Source organism: Zootermopsis nevadensis, unplaced genomic scaffold (assembly GCF_977971745.1).
Source record: "Zootermopsis nevadensis isolate Lab colony 2312 unplaced genomic scaffold, Znev_1.0 Znev_ptg000028l, whole genome shotgun sequence".
In the NCBI taxonomy this organism is placed as follows: Eukaryota; Metazoa; Arthropoda; class Insecta; order Blattodea; family Termopsidae; genus Zootermopsis; species Zootermopsis nevadensis.
This window is the reverse complement of record NW_028259160.1, coordinates 1,321,147-1,343,969: the sequence shown is the minus strand read 5'-3', so window position 1 is coordinate 1,343,969 and position 22,823 is coordinate 1,321,147. Positions and strand designations below refer to the sequence as shown.

The 22,823-nt window shown below is 38.2% G+C and overlaps 3 protein-coding genes across 13 annotated transcripts in view; 2 read left to right on the top strand and 1 right to left on the bottom strand.

Moving 5' to 3' along the window:
* Positions 1-5,490, top strand: part of LOC110833750 (nuclear receptor coactivator protein neosin) — a 122,594-nt gene extending 117,104 nt beyond the window's left edge. For all 7 annotated transcript variants that reach the window (XM_087357306.1, XM_087357311.1, XM_087357307.1 and 4 more), the window contains 2 exons: positions 513-660; positions 1,864-5,490. In XM_087357306.1, coding sequence (XP_087213432.1) covers positions 513-660; positions 1,864-2,240 — 525 coding nt within the window. In that variant the 3' untranslated portion in view covers positions 2,241-5,490. The remainder of the gene's footprint in view (positions 1-512; positions 661-1,863) is intronic.
* Positions 5,491-7,058: 1,568 nt separating this feature from the next.
* LOC110827567 (uncharacterized) overlaps positions 7,059-22,823 on the top strand; it is a 39,638-nt gene continuing 23,873 nt past the window's right edge. The window contains exons 1-3 of one of the 5 annotated variants that reach the window (XM_022059324.2): positions 7,100-7,859; positions 12,054-12,297; positions 19,012-19,073. The gene's annotated coding sequence lies outside the window, so the exon portion shown is untranslated. Of the gene's footprint in view, positions 7,860-12,053; positions 12,298-16,945; positions 18,452-19,011; positions 19,074-19,143; positions 21,848-22,823 lie in introns of those variants that run through there. The other 4 variants (XM_022059328.2, XM_022059326.2, XM_022059329.2 and 1 more) reach the window with 4 other exon arrangements.
* Positions 8,408-13,526, bottom strand: LOC110827568 (odorant receptor 67c). The gene is made up of 5 exons (XM_022059333.2): positions 13,090-13,526; positions 12,851-12,950; positions 12,622-12,726; positions 10,843-10,998; positions 8,408-9,666 (listed from the first exon to the last, which is right to left on the bottom strand). The coding sequence occupies exons 1-5, from the start codon at positions 13,485-13,487 to the stop codon at positions 9,610-9,612; spliced, it is 816 nt and encodes a 271-aa protein (XP_021915025.2). The 5' UTR covers positions 13,488-13,526; the 3' UTR covers positions 8,408-9,609.

Here is a 22,823-nt window from a genome sequence, read left to right as displayed (position 1 = left end):
GGTGTGAATTTGAAACTATGCATTTTGTCTTTGCAATTAAAATATGGTATTTTCCGCTGTAACATGGAGTAGTATGGCGGCCAAACCAGCTTGTCAGCTAGGAAATGTTGGTTCAGCATCAATTAAAGATTGATGGACAGAGTTAACAACTCAAAATTTGAAGTTAGTAGCTGTAATAAAAATTAGTTGTCAGTAACATTAATCATATCAAATTAATATAAGTTATCGGCAAAGTGTTGTTATGTTAGAGTAATCATAACGAAGTCGTCAGTTAGAAAATTAATGTTTTATCCAAATTATTCATATGTGATTGTTAATGTCATGTTAAAATCAACTTACATAAACCATTCATACTGCTGGAATTACCAGAACAATTATAATCACTGCCTTTTGTAACTGAAGTATCATTTGTATCCCATTTGTAAAGTCTGAAACGGAGGCGTTCCTTATGGCCACATTGGACTTTTGTATGCACTTAGAATTAAATCTGGTATGTGACACTTGCTGTTTAGGTGCTGCTGAACCTGTTGAGCGATAATCGGCCACTGACAGTGCTGCAGTATGACCGTGTGATCCGTTACCTGCAGGATAAGCGTGAGATGCAGCTCCAACTTGAGCTTGGTGATGCCAAGGACTTGCCCCCTGTTAAGTCTGTCACAGGTATGGTCATTGTTGCCATGAATCATGATCTTTAGAATTAATTTATATTTGTATGTGTTTCATAGGTCACACTGGCTCTTGCTAGCTTCTTTTCATTCAGTTTGGTTAGGATACAGGCTTCACATATTGATTGATTTCAGCGTTGTATGGTGTGTCACCAAGAAAAGATGTACATTTTATTATAGCACTGAAAATTGAAGCTGAATTGTTGTATTAAAGTTTGATAAGAATGATTTGATTTACCAAGTTTGATTCATTGCTTGGACACCAGGTTTAATTAATTGTTAGAATTTTTATTGAATGTCGCATTTGAGCGATTAATACACTTTCTTTGTATTGGGGAGGTCCCAGTTAAGTACGACCCAGAGATGGGCTATCCTGACATCAAAATGTTGGGATTGTATCTCAAGTTAGACCACTGTTCTGTAACCATTGTACAATCAAGGTTACATGTGTGTCCTACATTTTTATAAAGAATTCTTTATTTGCATGTTACAGTTAGTTACAAAGAGGCATTAGCTTATCTTTCATTCACACATGTGCATGCGCACAGGTTTATCATTCTTAGTTTTTTTCTTTCAAGTGCCTGCATTCTTTGGGTAGGAATTTATATGTTCATACATATTTATGGTCATGTATAGTTTCATACCCCCTTTTCTTGAGGTGAAATTTTGTGGTATTCCATATTGTGTCTGACAAATTAGGGTGTACTACAGGTGAAGAAAGTTTGCAGAACATTGGGTTAGACTAAAGTATATAAAATAAGCAAACAAACAAACTATGAACATTATAAAAAAGACACTAGTGCCATACGTGTTTCAACCTCAAGAGGTAGTAACACCCACGCTTCGTTGGAGTTCACAGGTACGGACGACGCAACCACGGCTCGCCACAGACCAGCTACGGACACCGGACCATCGGATCAATAGCTAAGTGCAGAGTTCAACTCCTGTGAATACCAACATCCAGTGTAGTGTTGCTTGATATGCTTTTGTAAAATACTCTACTTCATTATTTGTTTTCTAAACCATTTTGGTTAAATGAATTAATTTCCCTGTTGCCACTGATGATGACCTCTTGAAGTTGAAACGCGTATGGCAATAGTGTCTTTTTATAGTGTTAATAGTTTGTTTGTTTGCTTATTGTATATTCTAATACACTACATGGTATTACATAATCCTATCAGAAATTCCGTTGTTTCAGATCCAGCCACTAAGCAGCAGGTTGACCTTCAGCATCGTATTCTTAATATTTTGAACAACACATCAGGTACAAGTGGACCGGCTGTTCCTAACATTCCTACAGCTGTTCCTGCTCCCGTAGCACCGGTTCCAGCTCCCGTCGCACCTGTCACTGGCGGTTGGGGTCTCGGTTCCCAAGGCAGTGCCGCGGGTGCAGGACCTACGCCATTGCTCAATGATCCCACAGTACAAAAAGCACTGGACAGCCTCATCCAGGGCGACCTGCTTCGTAAGATCTCGACATCCACCCCCGCAACAACTACTGCCTCTTCCCTTGGTACACCACCCGCACAACCATTGTTTGGGGCATTTGCTGGTGGTGCAGGACGTAGGTTCTAGAATTTGAGATTGTGAACTTTAGAGCTGAATTATGAACAGGTAATTTCAGTGTGGAGTGCAATGCGGTAACAAATGAAAAGGGTGTCTGTTACATGTGTTTATAGGAAAATACTGGCATTGCTATTTCCGGAATAATATTTCGGTATATATACAATTCAGCGAGCAACTGAAGGAAAGAGCAAATTATACTTTTGACATGTATCGTATTACTTTGCACACACAGTGTTTGCTAGTGGTGCAGATTGTCGATTCTAGAATAGAGGTTGTAAAGTTCAAAGTCAAATTATGGACAGAGAATTTAACGGAGAAAGTGCAATGCAATGATGCGTGAAGAAAAAGTTGTTTGTTGGCTATATTAGCATTGCTGTTTCCAGTGTAAAATCTAGGCATGTTGCTATTGAGCAAAGTGATTCAAGTAAAGACAAAATTACACTTTTGACTTGATTTAAATTGCTTTACACACCCTGCATGATAAAATTGTGTGAGGCTGTGAAAATGTTGTGTAGTTTGGCTCATTCAGTGTTTTACAGGATTATTACAACGAATTGAAAACACCTTCAAAAATTTGTTTTTGCCAGAGATGTGGAAAATGGCATTATCACCAAATACAGTGTGTGATAACATCACCTTATTCCACCCGGTTTAGATTCACAACAAAATGTGCGCCTTGCTTCGTTAACATCTTCAGTATTTGCTTGAATCACATGGAGTATGTGGGGTTTCATGGCTAATCATTTCCATAAAATCTTGTAGACTGTAGGTTGTGACTTGCCTCATTCCCACATAGCCCCTTATGTTGATTTCCTTGGGCTATGTACATATGCGGTGTGCTCCTGCTCGACTGTTTCTTCATTTACCCTGCCTTGCCAGGACCCTTTCCTCTGTCCAGACATCCACTTTCTGAAAACTTTATTGCATCCATAAATCTAATTTCTTCATTGTGGATCTTTTAGGGAGGTGTTCCTAAATAAGTATTGCTTACTTGGTCTCCACAAATCGCATAACTCACGTTGCCGTTTAGTCTGGTAGAAGTTTACCAACATTTCATAGGTCCTTGCTGCCTCCATCATCAGGGTGAGCTAAGGTGGTGATGGAGGCAACAAGGATCTTTGAAATGTTGGTAAACTTCTACCAGACTACAGTGCAACAACCCAGAAGACAGCCATCTTCAGACTTACCGCTGTGAAAACCTCACATCCTTCTTATAGTGTCTTGCAAAGAATATCTTTGCTTGTGTCTGTACAGGAATGTCCATTTCTGCCTGCAGATAATTGCAGTTATCTGTAGTGTGATGTCTTGTGTTTAGCTCGAATAGTGAATGGAATGTATTGAAGTTACCCTTCTGCAGAGAAGCATCTACTAGTGATGTGGCAAACCAGTTTAATGCAAAACAACTTTCCACCCTGGTTACCAGATGTAACTTCTTGTTGACGTATTTTTATCAACTGCCACCTGGGTCTTTCAGTCACACCAGTAACATGAAGTACTGTACCCAAAATAAATTCTTATATTCCTGGCCTAGTTTATGTGCTTTATCCATTGAGAGGATAATTCCATATTTCCAAACCTCTTTTGACTAAAGGCCTCCAGCTGGGAGTAGTCTTAAACTGCAGTTACCCTGTGCAAGGCATCTTAGACCTTTTTTTTTGTAAAGCAAAACGCACATATCATGTTGTGCCATATATTAAAAATGGCACAGCTACAGCTCATACACATTAACATGAAAAGAGAGAGCATTTATTATGCTGTAAAAACTCTTTGATAGTATATGGTAATGAACATATATACAATAATATGTGGGAGTGGCCAGGGAGCACAAAACAAACTATAACCAAAATCCACCCTACACTGACACGGCAGTTTCCCAAGAAGTACTGGATAATAAAGCAAGATTAGAAATTACGTGGTGGACATAATGTTTGTGACCACCATTGTCGTAGAACGTTCCCTTTGTGCCGAAACAAAATTTAGAACACTTACCCAAAGAGAAATTCAAGATATTTTCCCTGCACAGATGTGATCCTTGAGTTTCTAGGAAATATTGTTCAAGGTAGAATAGGAGACAGGCAAGGGGTGGGGGGGCATGGACAAGGGATGTGCATGTTCGGCAGGATGTCTTATAACACCAAACCAGTTGGTGATGTAAGGGGAAAATAATCGTGCACATGGCATATGTTGATTTCTGTATCTTGTTTAGTTTACTGAAAATGAATGTTTGAAAGTGTTCTCACTTTTTTTGTAATGATCCTGTATCATGTTGCAAATTTACACTTCTAATGGACTGATAGGCATATTTGGCATTGTTACATGGGCAAAGTAATTTTGTGTGGCAGCGATAAGCAGCATATGAAATAATGGGTTCCTTATCAATTTCCATTTTTAATACATTGGTATTATCTCTGATTAATTTTATACGTTTCCTGTTTTAAAAGAGGTTTATTTTTGAATAAGATATGATGTGGTAGTGAGCCACGGTGGTCTAGCGGTTAGAACGCTGGCCTTGTAATCCTGGGGGTCTCGGGTTCGATTCCCGGTGGTGCCCGAATTTATAACTTGTGTTGGGCAAGGCCGTGGTCTAGGCAACACGGAGTTTTCCTCCGTGGCATCCCAACAATTACTCCATTCACACACAGAAGAAGGCAATGGCAAACCACTTCTGGATCATCTGCCAAGAACGTGTATGAACAGGTCCCAGTCCGAGAAAAGGATGGAAGGATCCTGTTCATATGGACCTGTCGTCAGACAGAACACTTAAAAAAAATGATGTGGTAACTTTAGCATAAGAGTCAATGTCTTTTATTGCCCCTTTTGAGGCATTCCATTCATTTGATTTCCAACTATAAAGCTCTGAACATTTTCTACCACTGAAGTGCATCTCTGTATTAATCATTGCAGGGTTGAGAATATCAATTTATTGTGCTCTGAAGTAGGTATCTTGGATGTTTGATAGTGTACATGAAAGCATGCTTTTTTGCCATCTCTTGCTTCATACTTTTTTTGGTTCATGTTTGTAAATTATATCTTAGTTCACCACTGATACATAAAAACAAATATGGGAACATTACTTTTCTTATTTGTAATTTTTCGCACATTTATTTTTTCTGTCAACAGTACGTGCTACTGGCATCTTTTTCATAAAACAGAAAGTAGAAAAAATCTGTTACAGAACTTGTGTAGAAGTATATTTATATTTTAGTAAGTCAATTTCTCTTGTTCACTTTACTAAAAAAATTATATATTATTTTTAATACTTTGAATGTATACTTTTGTGATGAAACTTGTGAAGCTCCTGTCCTCCCTCCACTCTGTACCAACATCATTCTTTCTTCTAAAAGAAAGGCTGCAGTGAAATAAAAATGTATGAGTTATGCATTTCTTAACTAACACTTCCAGTAACAGATTTGAGATTTTCATACTTCGGCCACAATGTAATACAGAAATAAGCATTTCTGTTCACAACTGCTGCTTGCATCATTCATTGTGACATTCACAAACCATATGCATTCTTTTTATTTAAGTGAAGATATTTTAGAAGCTTTTTGCTTGAATCTTGTCCTCAGTCTGACATAACATGCTCAACAGTACGTTCCTTTGACTTGACAAAAGTGGCACATGCCCACTGGCTTGTCCCTCACTCAAAAGAATTAAACATCTTAAACGCTAAGTACATAACTTGTCTTTAAAGTATGATGCTTTGGTCTTTAATCTCAACATTTTTAGAAATATAAAAAATGTCAATAAAAGTAAGCAACTACTTGAAAGAGTTTTTACAGGACTGTAACATTAAGATGGGAAAAGCATGATAGAAAGTGGATATTATGAATATTAAAGACTTACTGGCGCCAGTTGGTTTAACCGGAACCGCATGATGCTTGTTACTGGCGCCAGTTGGTTTAACCGGAACCGCATGATGATGCTTGTTACCACATAGTAAACAGTCTGAATGTTGAAACTACTAATGTTGGATCTCTTAGGTATTAATTCTGGAGGGAATGAAGTGAAGTGTACGTGTGAATTCCTCATCACAATTATAGAAAGCAGTATGCACCATATCGGCTGTTTCTGTAATTCAAGAATAAACGTGCCTTCTGTAACAATTATTTACTAACTGCACAGTACAGTTCGTGCACTTAGAGAGATGCTAAAGTAATAACTAACATGACATCATGGTGAAATAAAAAGTTCTGAAATATGGGAAATGTATTGAGATATAAGCAGTTCTTATAGATTGACGTTGGTCTCCTGGGTAGTACAGGACTTGTAGGCAGATGCCATTTTCTTCAGCCCTGAGTATGGAGGCAGTATGTTCCTCTGGAATGTTATCTATCTACAAGTACAGTTAATGTTAAACTTCACCGCTATGAACTGATATAATTCAAATTATTCCCAGAAGATATAAGAAACTTGCAGAAGTAAAGAGAAAATGCATCTACACACTACAGTTTGAATTGAGTGTACTTGACTACAGCAAAGGGCAGCCGTTTGGACAGTCCTTCATACACTCAATCACCATAGGAGAGAGATTAAGTGAACCTGTGGCTGATATTGTACTAGAACAGATACATGTTGGACTGCATTCGACACCTCATTTGATTAGAACCAGTTTTGGTTTATTTTTTGGGCTCAGGCTGAAACTTGATCTTCTGACTGTTCTATTGAGTTACTAAGTTAAACAATATATGTGGAAGAGTTAACATCCCTGATGTAGTAAGAATTCTGTTTTCTTAGAGTGTTATGTTGTATGTCTGTGTTAAAAGTAAAGTGATTTTGGCTGAGTACTGTTCCAAATTACAAGCTGACTTAACTCTCTGCCACACCATTTATATGAGGTGTGTTCAAGAAAACCCGAACTTTTGCTATAAAGACTTTATTGCTAATTTTTACAACATTTTAAGCTCTGTCCCCTTCAAAGTAGTCCTCTCTACTGGCGATACACCGTTCGCAAAGTTTCATCCATTGTTGGAATGCTTCCTGGAACGCACTTTCTGTGATGGCGCGCAGTTCTCTTATCGCATTTTCCTGAATTTCTATGGTTTGGAAACGACGTCCTTTCAAAGTGCTTTTAAGTTTGGGAAACAGGAAAAAATCTGCTGGGGCCAAGTCCGGAGAATAGGGTGGATGGGGCACACTGGTTGTTTGATGTTTTGCCAGATAACTGCGGATGAGGAGCGACCCGTGAGCCAGCGCATTGTCGTGGTGCAACATCCAAGTTTGGTTTTCCGACGAACAGCTTGTGCACGTACTCAGTTCAGCGGATGTAGCTCGACGACTATGTTCATAGCGGCAAATGGCAGTTTGTCGTCAAAACCTGCCGCTAGGTGCGCTCAGTAGCCGCAGCACACTCTCGGCAAGCTATTTACAAAGTTCGGTATTTTTTTGAACACACTACGTATTCTCTGTATCTTCATGCTGTCTGACAGAGTGGAGTTAGTGCCTAAAGTTTACCGACAGTGCTCATTATACATCTCTTTTAAATGTTTTACAACGCACATTTATTTCTCTAGGTTGGTGATTAACATACTCACTTTCTTACAGAAACATATCTATGACAAGTTTTGACTTCGGCATACAGCATACATGTGATTTTATTCGTGGGGACCGAAATGTTGCAGTCTAGTGGTTAGTGCTAATTTGTATTTATAAGATCCCAGGTTTGAAACTTAACCTAGTTATTTGTTGTCATGTGATTTTTTTTCATGACTTTGCTTAGACCCAACAATGCAAGTGTTGAGATATTACCTTAAAATAATCTACAACTGTTTTTTTTTCTAATTTTTTAATCACAATCCTCCCATTCAACAGTGTATAACAAGCACTTAAATCAAGAATTTGTCTGTGGATTGTTTCATTTGCAGGTTTTTCTTGCACTACTTTGCTTTGCCATTTAGTGTTCATTACTTGTTACATGGAAGATGAAGTGAAATTACATAGTAAGGATATGAGATTTGAGGTTTTCACAGTGGTGAAATGTGGATTGTTGTCACCTGGGTTGTGATACCACGTAATGTTCTTGGTTAGTCTGAAGACGGAGATAGTATGTAATTCATAAGTATTGGTAGCTACATGCAAGACTACACAGTGTCACAACCCAAAAGACTACAAGCAATAAGGATCTTTGTGAAATATTAGTAAGGTGTTCAAATCAAAAAGATGAATTCCAAGTCCGTTTTTATTATTGCATAAAAGTGTATAGAAATGTGTACAACTATAGTTTCATACACTGAGAATTCCTATACCTGAAAAGGTTATGGTGAGCTTTAAATTAAAAGTTTAATACAATGATCATAAGAAAGTAGTTCTGTATTCACCAGAATCTATACATATTTTATTTTCTTCTGCCACTCAATCAAATGAAGGTATCTTTAAGATGAGTACATAGTACAAGATGAAGTAACTTACGATGTCACAGAACTGCAGCTGATTGGGATTATATGCACCTGTATATGTGTGTGTATTTAATGTTCATCCTTTACCAGTCTAGCAATTGTATTCAAACTGAGGTGTATTTGCAGACTGTACGTTACTCAAAGGAAGTATAACATTTAAATCTTGAAAGTCATACACATTAAATAATAACCTTGTTATAATTTAGTAAAACTTTTAATTATTTAAACAGTCTTCTGAGTTGTGCTACATAAACTTGTACCAGACTACATGATAACCCAGAAGACAGTCAGTCTCTTTATACTTTTATTATTTATTATTGACTGCAAATGGGTTTATACCCGGTGGCAGTGTCCTAAACCCACTTGCTCCTGTGAGAACCTTAAATCTCGCCTACTATTTAAATAACTGCATTTTCTTCAAGAATACAAAGGAATCAGTAATAACGCCTGTGATTTTACCATTTCTAGTCTATTGCTGCAAAGCTGTATACACTGCCTAGAGTTAGATTATATTTTATGTTGTCAGTTATTTCCCATGACAAAAAAAGGTTTTATATCTTATTGCTATCTTCACATTTGTACAAATTTTCCCTGCTGTAAATGGTGTCTAAGGAACCTGATAAGAACTAAAATTATATATTTCCCTTTTAGTGCAGACCCCCAATACCATATTAAATTGAAATTCTTCCAGTTTCAGAGATGAAGTTGTATTTTATCACATATAACATTCTTCTTTCAGTTCAAGTTTCAGATAAACAGAGGACATTTTGTGAAAGGATGTTACACAAAATGAGATTGTTACTGTTCATAACAATTCAACTGGCATAAATTTATCATCATTGATTGTACTAGTTCTATTAGTTAATAGGCATTGCAGAAGACTAAAGTTAACTATTAGTTACCTTAGCCCAAACATAAGTAAATGTAACTACATGTACGAATAGTATGCATGTGTTCTTCGCTGCAGTGTTGTGTGTTTGTGATCAGTTCTCATACTGGTTCTTGAGAAGGGTGAAGTAGGCATATATTGTATTTATCATCTGAAACATAATATTCATCATGTCACTGTAATATATGTGTATGGAAAAAGTAATGAAACATTTTGTTGTAGTGCGTGGATGAAAAACTTTTCCATATCAGGTAAAGGTTTGCTTATATGAAAACTCATGGGGCATGGTCCATGTTGAGAAGTTGGTTACTGATCAGTCAAATTCTTTTCAATTTTATGGAACTTGAAGGTTTGCGACCCCATCAGTCCCTATCCAGATCCAAATTAATCCATTTCCCTAAGATTTATTTTAACATCCACCTGTGCATACATTTTCTAAGTGACCTCTTTAGTTCGGGCTTTCCAATCAAAATTATTTAGCGAACAGTCTGAATTATGAAGTTTATTATGTTGAAGATTTCTGTCTTCTGCATTGTCGCGCCGTGTAGTATGGTAGGTGTTTACCAACGTTTCATAGGTCATACTCACTGCTGTGAAAACCTCAAATCATACATTCATTATGTTGCCTTTTCCAATCCCTCGTAATTCCAAATACTCTCCTCAGCACCCTGTTCTCTAACACCCTCGATCTGTGTTCTTCCCTTACCTGTTAGTGTGAGGGACCAAGTTTCACACACATATAAAACAATTTAGTTTTCTGTATGTTAATCCTCGCAGTTTTAGATAGCGTCCAGGAACGGCATGTTAGCAAGCATTCACTGAATTTAATCTGCTGTAAATTTTTTAGAATGCAATTTTGATTTGTTACTGTCATTCATATATATTTAATCTTTGCCACTTTATCAAATGATGATATGTCTTTGTATAATTTGTCCTTCAGTCTGGTGGCAAGACGTAAAAATATATTTGGTTACCGTTTTGTTAACGTCTGAAGTTTTAAAACATTAACAATCCCTGAAATCAAAATTGTTTGAATGCTAACAAAAAAATTATTTCTGCGGCCTTGACAAAGATGAAATAGCCAGTGCATCCCACAGTAATAGGAAGGTTACGAACCCTGGTCTATGCTATGACAAAGTGGAAAAGTAGCGGTGTTAAAGCATCTCGTTAAGCATTTAATTGGCCTGTCTCATGGTTTTTTCAGAATTTACAGAGAATGTTTTGGACCGTTGCTGACAGAATCTGATCATTACCAGATGTTTATATCTTATGAAATGTAGAACAGCAGTTAACATTTATAGTAACATTCAAACATAACATACTGTACCTTGCCAAATGTCTGTAAGGATATAACATAGAACTGACAAGCTGAGAGACGTACAGGTTTCTGAGAACGAACAATAATCATCAGCATGTAGTGTTTCAGTATTTGTGAATGCTGGTACCACTTGCATTCATATGCTGCCCTCTGTAGTTCCAGACTCTTAAACAAGATTCATAAATGCATTACAAGTGGGAGTCGTGTGTTGGTGCTATAGAAATTGCATATACATTTGCTGGTTTTGAACATACAAACACTTCTGATTAAACAGTATTACAATACCTCGGCACTAGAAGGGGGTGATTAGTCAGCAGCACGCCCAGGCCGCGCTCTACCCCCGGGAAAGAACCCGGTACCTATTGGACAGGAAGCTGGGTGGGTCTGTACGTATACAGAATGTTTTAAAAATGTTGGATCGAACGTAATCGATATGTTCAGTGGTTTGCGACAATGGAAAAAGTTCCTGGGATTGTAGTTCCACAAATTAACTTCTGAATGAGTTATGACCAAAATTGTTTGTGGATAATTTTATAAAAGCAATGACAATTTACAGCTATAGCTGCTGTTCAGTGTGATCACAGTTTGCTGGGATGCATGCTGAATGTCAGGTTATTGACTGGCAGACTCTTTGAACACTCGAATACCAACAGAAGAGCTTTTAATCCTCCAAATTTCTTTCTTGATCTGTGCTTCTTGGCCTTAGAAAATCGTAGTTTGTACATGTCCCCACATATAAATTGTGTGATTTGGGTCAGGTGACCTATATGGCCATGTTTGCAGTCCACCACGACCAATCCACAGTTCAAAAAACTGGTGTCCAAGAAGGTCCAGCCATCAGCAAAGATGTGTGGAGTAGCTCCATCATAAAGAAACCATTGTTGGCGTGTTGTAGGTTTGCACATTAGTCATTGCGGGTCAGCATTCATAGGAACTTATTTCATCCTCTCAAAGCTCTGAACATGTGGTATACATTTTACCCAAACTTTTAAACACTCTGTGTATATCTTATATCTTAGTTCTCCCAAAAAGTATTTTAACGCAACGAAATGTTGAAAATTATCCCTCACTTCATTCAACTTGATTGGCAGCGCAGTGGACATTAAGTGCAAACGGTCGCTTTTGCCGAATGCACACTTTAAATCATTAACAGATGGTAGTGACACACGATGGGATGGTTGGTTAAATATATCTTTGATCCATTTGGTCAATTTCTATAGGACTAAACATCGCAACATCCCAGAAGACAAGTCATCTGCATACTCACCGCTGTGAGGACCTGAAATCTCACATCAAATTACACTAAATCCTGTGGGGTTAACGGACTTGAAGACCTGAAGACCCGTATCAGGAATGCGATCTCGGCTATTCCAGCGGACATGCTCCACAGAACATGGCAAGAGCTCGAGTATCATCTGGACGTTCTCCGTGCTACCAAGGGAGCCCACATCGAGGTCTACTGAGGTCAGTAAAAACTTCCAGAGTTTCACTGTAATCTGCTGCAAACCGCATGTGGCTAGCTCAATTTGTTTGCGCGCCACAATTTTTCAAAACCCTGAAGGGACTTTGTGGACACACTGAATGTCTTTCAGTGTGAAGCGATACCAGAGCCTACAGAACTCGGAAATGGTGTGATATTCAGTCCTACACTGTAATTAATTATTGCTAGTTTAACAAAAGAATGTATTCATGGCAAATTGTGCCCTGGGATAAGAACTTAGAGATTGCAATTTCTTCAATATATTTGATTCACAAATGACTGCAGATATTGAAGTTTGTTTTACTCACACTTTGTATGATGGCAGTACCATACCAGCAGAATATAGCTGGAGAACACATAGAACCAAGAAAACCAAATATGAATTTCAAAATATTGTTATCTTGACCCCATGTCTGCAAAAAGGAAATAAATATTTTAAGTATGTAGTCCTAGTGAAACAATCCTGAAATGATGTTGCTATTTCAACATAGTGTTATGAATCTTTGTCGACTTCTACTTGTGAATCTGACAACATACCAGTGCCACTTGGAATGACATAACACATGCCAGAAATTGACGAATGAAGAAACACACAAGGAATATTGGACCAACAGCTTTGTCCACATCTGCAACGAACCTGTAGAAGGAAATTCTTATGAGTAACCCGTTTTTATTAATGGATAAGGTTATTTGCGAAAATAAGTGATATTATGAAGAACGAAACTAGAAATGCCCATACAGTACGTTTACAACCTGTGGTTCGGCCCTGTACTTACTCGATTACAGCTTGATGGTACTGGACGAAGTTTGCTAAATAACACGTCAGTTCTGGAAAATCCTCATTCTTCCTCTCGTTATGCTGGAGGTCCATGTCGACAGTATTACAGTCAGTAGCCCTTCTTGTCTGGATAACTTTCCATTCTTGTGATCCCAAAACTATGACTTCAGGGTCATCAGTACCTTCCAAGGAAGTTGTCTCTCGCCCAAAGAGTTTTCTTGTGTCTGAGTACATCTTCTCCTCAGAAACAGATGTTATTTTATCCACGTCCTCCAAAGCAGTGCAGAGGATCGCGAACTGAGCCGATATATGCACCATCATGGCGGCTATAGTCATCTCAACAGCCTTTAAATAGGTTGTTCCTATGATGAAAACAATACACTCTATCAAATACATTATCTCGAAGTACGGCGAAACGGTAATATCGATCGGGAACCAAATAATGTAACAGAAATTAAGCCATTTGCGATCAGCTTCTGTTTCAGTGTTTGTCACATTCTTACTTTCTTCCATTAACTGTTTTATAAATGGCGCCGGCGCCCATGCAGCTACCATCAAATCCAAAATTATCATCACAATCAGGGTGTTTAGCCTCGCCTTTTTACTCGCAGAATGAAAAATTTCTTCTTTCTTCTCTGTCAAGCCAACAGTTGACATTTTTGGCACGAGTTTGTTCTGAAACGTCTCAAATAGTTGTGCGATATTACGTGTGTTAAACCTCGCATAAGTGGCTTCAACAAAACACGTGAATGCCCCCAATAATGTGAATATGTTATTAGTGGTGATTTCTATGTCGCCCCAGAAATGGTATAAAGCTAAGATCTGCCCCGATAACACAGGGATGTATACCAGATAACAACATGCAATATATAGTTGGTATAATGCTGTCTTGAAGAAGCTGACTTTGATATTTGGAGGGGCGACTATCCCAGCCACGTGCAGCAACTTTAAATTTAAGCTCATTGCATTATGTTTCGTCATTTCTGTTTCTTCTTGAGCTTCTTTGTGAATATGTGCTTGATTTATAGTTTTTATCAGAGACCTTAAATAAGCTTAATGCTTGATTGGTAGAACTGTTTTATGAAATTCGAATCATACTACACGTATTTCTCCGTTGTTCAATCTGCATGTCTCCATGAAAAAACTTTGTATTAAGTACTGCAGTTCAGGCTAGAAACTGATCAGAAACTAACCTTATTTAGATATTCTGTTTATGTAAAAGACTTCTTTTAAAACTTCAGAGGGCTCCAAACATAATTATTTAAGGGATGGGATGTGGTAAAATGCTTTGAAGTAAGAAGTTTATTGGCTTTCTAAAAACTGAAAACAGTCGTGTTGTTGGATAGAGTCATCGGCTGTGCACTAGAAAATTATAACAATTTAAATCGTTTGGAAATAATCAGTGGCATTCGAAACGTATTATTAAAGTGTCCTTCGATTCTTTGTGTGTGTTTTTTCAGTGGAACATACCAAATTAATCAAAATCTAATTTCTGATATTCATTATAATATACCAGTGGTTGCGTTCTTTAATTAATCCGTTTCTACCTTTGAGAGAGAGATGCAGGAAAATGCTATTCATGATGTTCGTTTTGCCCCAGCGGAATTTGAATTACGAATAAGAACTTATTTTATAGGAACATGATATGACTGTCAGTTTTTGTAAACTTGCTCAGTTTAAACATTAAACAGCCCGGAGTTTTAGAAATTCAGAAATGTAACTTCTTGCAGTATTTCTTTCCAATACTCTTGTGAAGTTTGTAACTTGTAAAAGTGTTTTTAAGTTTTCTGTTTTCCGTGATACAAATGTTTTACGCTTTATTTAATTATGTATGCATTGAAGACAGATCACATGTGTTGTTAAAGAAATTGGTAGTTCTTTCTGAATAAGAAACACACACACTCATCTACGACCGCCCCTGAGGTGTGCTATAGGCCCATCCAGCCAACACGTTACCTCAACCTGGCACGTGCTTGGTTGGACTCAAAGAAAGGAAATAAGCTGGAATTAATTCTGAATTACAATATGCTAGTGTGTTTAATTCCTAATGCGATGTCCTGAATTGCGTTGCTGCCTTATCCGCAGCTCAAAAGCTTCCAGATCAGTGCATAATTTATAAAACAAAACAATGACAGCAGTAGTAACAATAATGTTTCTTGAAGATGACTGTCTTCTGGTTTGTTGGCTTCGTTAATGATCTCTTTATCGACAGGGCGATCACCCTAATTACTGAGGCAGCAAGGACCTCTGAAACGTCAGTAAACTTCTAACAGACTAGACGGTGCAACAACCCAGAAGACAGCCATCTTCAGACTCACCGCCGTGAATACCTCAAATCCTACAACGTTTCTTGACATTCAAAAATCTTTATGTGTGCCCTGTATTATAAGACAAATTCCATTTGGAAAAGACGACTGTGAAGTGTCGCTCTGAACATTACTGAATAAATATTTTCTTCCATCCTCCCGCAGTAAAACTGATACCAGCATATTGAAAAGTTACACAGGACCTCGGATATGGACAGATTCTTGCACACGAAAATAAATGTTAAATGAGTTGAGCTGTGAATTGAATTCGTGTGTCTCAACATAGCTCCCAGTAGAGGGCTTGTGGGGTTGCATAAAATACGGGGGATTTTCGATCATTTTGATAATTTGAGGAATTGTCATCTTTTCGTGAGCTTCAATGTTACCTTTGTTAATTATAGCTGATTTGCGCTTGATGGTATTGCTGTAGTTATGTATACATGAGCCTCGACGTATTCGTGTTGCAAGAGACTTTAGCAGCCGGTCAAATCGACATTCCCTTTTTGACTGCTTGAACTTAAAAAAGAGTTTGTAGCATTATAAATTCCTTGTGAAGTGGAACTTTGGGGTTTTTAGAAACAGGCCGCAATAAAGACATTTTATGATACTGGTATTTACCAGCGCTGGTTTAACTGCGGAGATTACTTAGCATCTGATTTGGTGGGGACGTGACTAATGAGGTGTAGGTAACGGGTTGAAAGGAAGTGGTGGCAGCCTATTTAAAGATAAAGCAAAACTTCCTTTTAAATTTATTTGAAGTGGCCTGAACTTTTTCTACCTTCACACAGTTGGGAGATAACATTTAAACGTCTTTAATAGCTGATAGTTGCTGAGCCAGTCAGTAAATTCCTCTGATCCCGAAGGCTCATTGCTGTAATCACAAGAGCCCGCTGTTGGTCCCCAGGCCAGATGGCTCTAGTCCACATCCTCACACTGTTTTGAGGATCGCTTCATTTTAATGTTATCCTTCCTTCTATCCCATGGTCTCACCAGTAGCTCTTTCCTCCCGGTCAGAATTTGAACCTGATAGTTTGTAGAAAGAAATTAAGAACGAGAATTCCGCCATATTTTAAGTTTATTTTAGAAGACACACTAAGGAACATTTGGTAGGTTACAAGACAAGTGATTTTAAAAACCGTAACTTTCACTTTAATTTTTTTTTTATGTGAGGTACAGTCTATTTAATAAAATAGTAGTCAAAAGCGATGAATTGCTTAGCTTGTACACTGCAGATTGGCTTCGTCTCTTTATCGACTATCGCGGCGGAGTGTGTTAACGCGATGATTTTAACCAGGTCTATCCAAATTGTAAAGCTGTGACTGGTCTGTTAACGTAAGGCCTCCGATTCGAATTTCGACCTATTATTATCTTTCCTAACTAGCTTCTTTCGTCTTCACTCTCTACACGCGAATGCCACGGTCACCTTCAAGATTATCTGGTCACACGTTATCCAAAGTTTATCAGACCTGAATTCTTTACGCTATAACTTGTTTAGAAATGGGTTACATGTACAACTTGTAACTTTTCTTATTGTTTCATATTTATATTTCAAACTATCAAGTAAATGTACTGGTTAATTCTTCAGTCAGAGAGCAAGTTCTAGGTAGAGACATCGTGTGGACTTGTTTGAGGTTAGTAACGATACGGAGAAACCTGTTGCTTCCATATTCGGAGTAGAATTTGGACCGTCGGTAACCATCTGCAAGACTGCACACCACAGTGGACACATCACCGTCGAGAGAACTTCAAAGTCTCACACAATTAATTAGCCAATTAGGGAAATCCTCAGTTTGAAATGTCATGTCATACCTACTGCTTAGTGGACAGCCCTGAGCAGTTCCAGGAAAGGAAGTACTTTTTTATTTTGTTTGTTGAATCATACGTGATACTGCAGCAGTATTGTATAACCACGTTCTACCCACTCAAATGTTCCTGCATCGCAGTACTGTCCACAGATCATGAGAAAAACCTTGCTGAGGGAAGTCGTTTCTGGTCGGTGCAGGGGGAATGTTTACTATCAGGTGGACTAGAGGGCTGCTATTGGTGGGAAGTGTGATACGTCAGAGTTCTACGCTACTACACACAGACTGAAAACATCAAGCAGTTAAGAGTAGCGTGTAGTGAGTGCACCTCTAATGTGTTCTGTGGGCGTTGTCATAATATTCTAGATTAAATAACTTTGCCACTGTGAGGTAATCTTAAAGCTGTATCCATTAGAACACATGAGAGCCTGTCGTCTGTTGTTCGTTCAGTGGTTGTGGAACGAATGCTTTTAGCATGAGTCGTCACTCACCGCGAAATCTTGCGCATGCGCGTATATCGAATTCCTAGCAGGGATTTTCTCCTGATCTGTGGACTGTACGTATTGTTGATACACTTCATTGGAATGGCATAATAACCGATTTATCGGGGTCAGCTTCCCTGTAGGGTCTGGTATCTTTTCTTTTTACCGCGACTTGCAATCGATTCTGGGGTCGACCTATCGAATGGTTACCGCGGCTTCCCCCCCCCCCGGGGGGGATAAGAGACCGAATCTCAATTAGTGCTGAAATTAAGAATGCGCGGTGTTTTTTGTGGTTGATGTGGGAGTCGGTCTGGATATTGTGGCCAAGGGAAAAAAACCTGCCTTTTCGGGAACCATTATCGGTAGTCTTTTTACTGGGTGAGCTGTTATAATGATTTTTTCTCAACTTTGGTAGTGTCGGATGGTAAGGATGCGGAAAAAACCGGTCCTGACCAGTTCAAGTTCTCCAAACTTTATGAGTGGAAACCACGAACAATTTCGGACCGTGAACAGGAATCCAGATCTCTCGAATGCGAAACAAATCTGCAATGGTAGCGGAACACAGTTGGGAATCGTAACATTTCGTTTTGTCAAAGACGAACCGGGAAAAGTTAAAATTCCACGAAACAGAATATACTTTTAGCTAGAAATTCCCTACTTCTAATGGATCTCGAAGGCTTGTTACTTTGTTCACAAGAACACACCTTTGATCTCTGTCCTGAGCCGGATTGTTCCAGCGTTCGTGCGTTCGGCAGACAACGTTAAAAATGGTAAGGTAATATCAGTGCTCTTCAAAATCGTAATGAAGTTACAGTTACATCAGTAATTGTATACTTCATGTATAATGCCTCATATTTTTTTGTTATTACACACTAAAACATGTCAAAGTCATGCATACATACAGCAAATTGAGCGATTTTAATAGGCGCTTCACAGGTTTGCGCACGCGCCTAAAATGCACTTAGAATATTTTGGATATGAAATAGTTGAATCAATATATATTTTCGTGAATTTAAAACAATAATCTAATGATAGTTCTGCAGTTTACGTAATGCACAGTACGGTGCTAGTCATAGTGATAACGTCAAGGCCATACTGATTGCGGAATGTAAACACACTATATAATTATATATTGACGGTGGTAACACTGCTTATTCTAGTTGGTAGTTCTGCTCCAGTCACAGATAAGGTAGTGTTCTGTTATCTTCCTTGCATTGTGTATAAATCGTAAACGCTCTTTCGCTGAATTAGCAATGCGTTGCTTGTGTGGGCTGATAGGCAGAGTAGCAGCGCCAATCGTGTTATGTACTTGCGTGTTTGATTGTTTTAGGTTACTTTGGACGAATAACATCAAAATGAACATATGATTTTGGCAACATGATTCAAAACAAAGTGAGTACCAATTAATGTAACCAAACAGAAATAATGTTGCTTTATTTGTTAAAAGTTTCTTGGTATGTATTCTGATTTCTATTGTATTACTTTGGTGTATTGGATTAGATTTTGCTGGCCCAGGACAGGGACGGTGAAGGGCTTTGCTTAGTTCGGTGATGAACCTTCGGGTTCCCTTAGCCTTCTAGTTAGTTAGTTATACTTTGATATTTGAACAACAGTTGAATTAAGTGCAGAATGTTCATGCAGTTCAAAGTTCTTCAGTATTATCTGACTACCAATATTAGATCAGTTGATGGATAAAATAAATGGCTGATAACTTGGTTTTAGGTTATAGATCTGTTGAGATAAAATTCATTTACTGTAATGTCAGTGTCAGAACCTAATGTTTTATTGGGTTTGTATGTACCAGTATTTAGTATATTGATTTTCATAATTTTGAAGGGACAGAACTAGATGAAAGGAACGTATACATTCATAATAAAATAGTGCAGTAATTTATTTTCAACTTTTTGTGATAATACAGTATGTCTTATAAAGGATAAAATGATTTGATTGTGAAACTTATAAATTTTGGCAAAATACTATGGATTATAAATCAGATTCAACTTGTTGCACCAGCATTATATTGCGATAGGGATGCGTGGACAATATGAAAAACTGAAATTATGACACAACTACAAATTTTACAAACAGAATTAATACAAGTTCTGCGTCCAGACGCTCTGGGGCCCGCCCAGCCTCCTATCCAATGAGTACCGGGGTCCTTTCTCGGGGGGTAAATCCGGCCGGGGCGTGATGCTGACCACTCACCCCCATCTAGTGCCGAGTTCAAGAATGAGTAGGAGCTGTACCGCCACTCCACCCAAGCGCCTACATGGCGCATAGTGGGACAGGTTTGCTTTGCTTTAATACAAGTAGAAGAAACTCGAAAGTTCTTGGTTACACATAGCTCTGACAGGACCCCAAAAACTATTTTAAAATATCAGCCGAAAGTAAAAATGAGTGGGAAGGATGTAAAGGCTTCTGTTTTGTAATGCCCGTAACAGGCCTGGACAGGAAATGTCGACGATGATGATGAATATGGGTCTTGCATAAACTCATAACTAGAAGTCTGTGTTCAGTAAATGACCGTGAGTCGTCATTTTATGGAAAGTGTAGTATACTTATAATGAATTATTCTTGGGTTACCAGACATTTCAGGTGGTTTATTGGAGAAAATACCAACGTTTCGAGAACACTCTTCGACCTTCTCGAAAAAGTTAGTGTTTTCTCTATTAAACAACCAAACACGGCTGGTAACCCGAGAGGATAACATTATACGTTGTCGCCGTGAAAGCTTCAGATCATATATAGGACACAATATTTCAGTGTAGGAGTAGAATATCACAACTGGGAACCACAGCCAGAGCAGTGTTTCTGAACCCGTGTGCCGCAAATTTTTACAAGACATTGTATTTTGGCACGTTATAGTTATAATTATAGGCAATATATTATTTTTGCAATTAGTTTTCATAAAACACACACATCGATTTTGTTCAACATGAGTTATGTTCTATTTTCATATTCCTGAATTTGAGCAAGGATTTATATGTGGACACATTCAAGGCCATGTATTTTCGTATCCCCATTTTATGGTGTGTCGCGGGTGAAGAAGGTTGCGAAACTTGGATTAAAGTAGATGTCGGAATGTTTTGAGCTCATAAAAGTCGTTTCCTGATGGGCGTCCCCCTTGTACTCCGTTCGCATGTACGAGAAGTAAGACAAACATGAATACGGGTTTGCTCTTGTCAGAAAAAGTATTGTGATTTGGTTTGAGCTTGAGAAATTGATAGTATCCCACTTTTAGTTTCAGAAATTTGCAAGTATTTAAACATACGTCCATATTTTGGAATAATACAAATGTTTTGGAGGACATGTTGCCTCCATATTTAAGGCAGAGTAAACGAAAAATATTAGAGGGAAAAATTAATATTTTTTAGAGCAAACATTTAAATTAAGGAATGCCAGTGAGAAGCTTGATTTTGGCTTCTTTGGTAACGATTACTCACTCAGTGTTTGGGTTTTGTAGATTTTTGTCTTTGCCTTTGAGCCATGTTGGAAGTGGCCCTAATTTAGTCGGGGGCGTTAGGGAAGTGAGTTTTATTTTAAATTTGCTTTTGTTCCTAGTATCAGGGACGTAGAATTATGAACGAATGTGTGCGTACATTACGAATTATATTTACGTAATATGAGATATTGTCTTTTCCAACTAAAATGTGCTAATATACAATATCTTACAAAAATTCGCGTCAAATCCGAAACCTTGTGACGGTACACCGGTTGCGGTCTGTTGGTGTCTGATTCACTACTACATCCGGCTACTGTGTTTCAGCTGGGATGATAACCATTGTGTTGGTCTTGGTGGAGTCGTTATACTGCGATTTATTATGGAGACTGTTTTAAGTTTGTGTAAGTTCTCGGTGATATGTATATTTCCGTTGGGTTCATGAGGGTTTTTTTTTCCTGTCGTCTGCCGGCGGATTTTTTAAAGTTAGTTTTTGATCGGTAGTTAGTAGCAGTTGAGTAAATTAAAAATTCTGCAGTAACGGATCATGGGTGCTGAAACTACGGACTTGAGACGAAATTACCGGCCCGCGATGGAATGTTGCCAATTCAAGAACATATCTCACGAGGGTATTATTTGAGTAGGATATTAGTGTGATTCAATCCAGCCTGTGACACTGAACAGGTTTTTGGGGCGTGTTTAGATGGACTCTTCAGTTAATATCAAGGTACATATTCTTACCTACTTTTTCGTTTTCATAATTCGATGTCAGTTGACAATATATAACCAGAGAAGTTAAAGATTACATCGTTAAATAACACAACTGTATGAAGTGAGGCAGATTTTTTTACTCAGTAAGTTTGCACCATAGTGGGTGGCAGCCAATTCAGTGCACAACTGTGGAAAGGCATGAGTACTGCTGTCACTCCCACAAGAATTTATAGTCTTTTGCTGTTTACCCAACAGCAACAACGATTAAAAACTGTGTTGTGTTAGGTAGAATGACCACATGTGGGTGATGAAACTGAATCATGTACTTCTTCGGAGGAAAGACGATAAAATCATTAAAGGAATTAAAGGTGTTTTGTAGACATCTTAATGTAAATGTAATGTATTCATCTAAATGTAATTAATGTAAATGTGTAATTCACATTTTCCGCCGGTAAAGTGTTCTGTTACTTCTTTGGTTATATGTAGTATGATGTTTTGAAATAAAGTATGTTGGTGCTGCCATGGACATTTTCACAAATAAAATAAAAGTATTGGCAGGCACAGTGCACCTTCAAATTTTTACCAAGGATGGTGTTGCAGCCACCAGCCAAACCTTTTCCTTTGCATTAGTCTCCATTGTCTGAGAATAATCAGAGCACACACTTTCCTTTACCTGTCCCACATTGACCTCAGTTCCTGATGTGACTCAGCCCCAAATACCATCCAAAGCACTTTAATTGCTGATTTTTCCCATTCACTGACAGAATTTTATGTTAGCCTTGTGCCTGAGATGATGCATTTCCCCACTTCAACATGACCTATCTCTTCTAGGGCCTACTAAACACACTATTCAGATAACTGGTCAGTTTTGTTAAATGTGAGTAAATATGTAAGACTTGAGGTTTTCACAGCGGTGAGTATGAAGATGTCCGTCTTCTGGGTTATTGTGCTGTGTAGTCTGGTCGATGTTAACAAACGTTTCAGAGGTCATA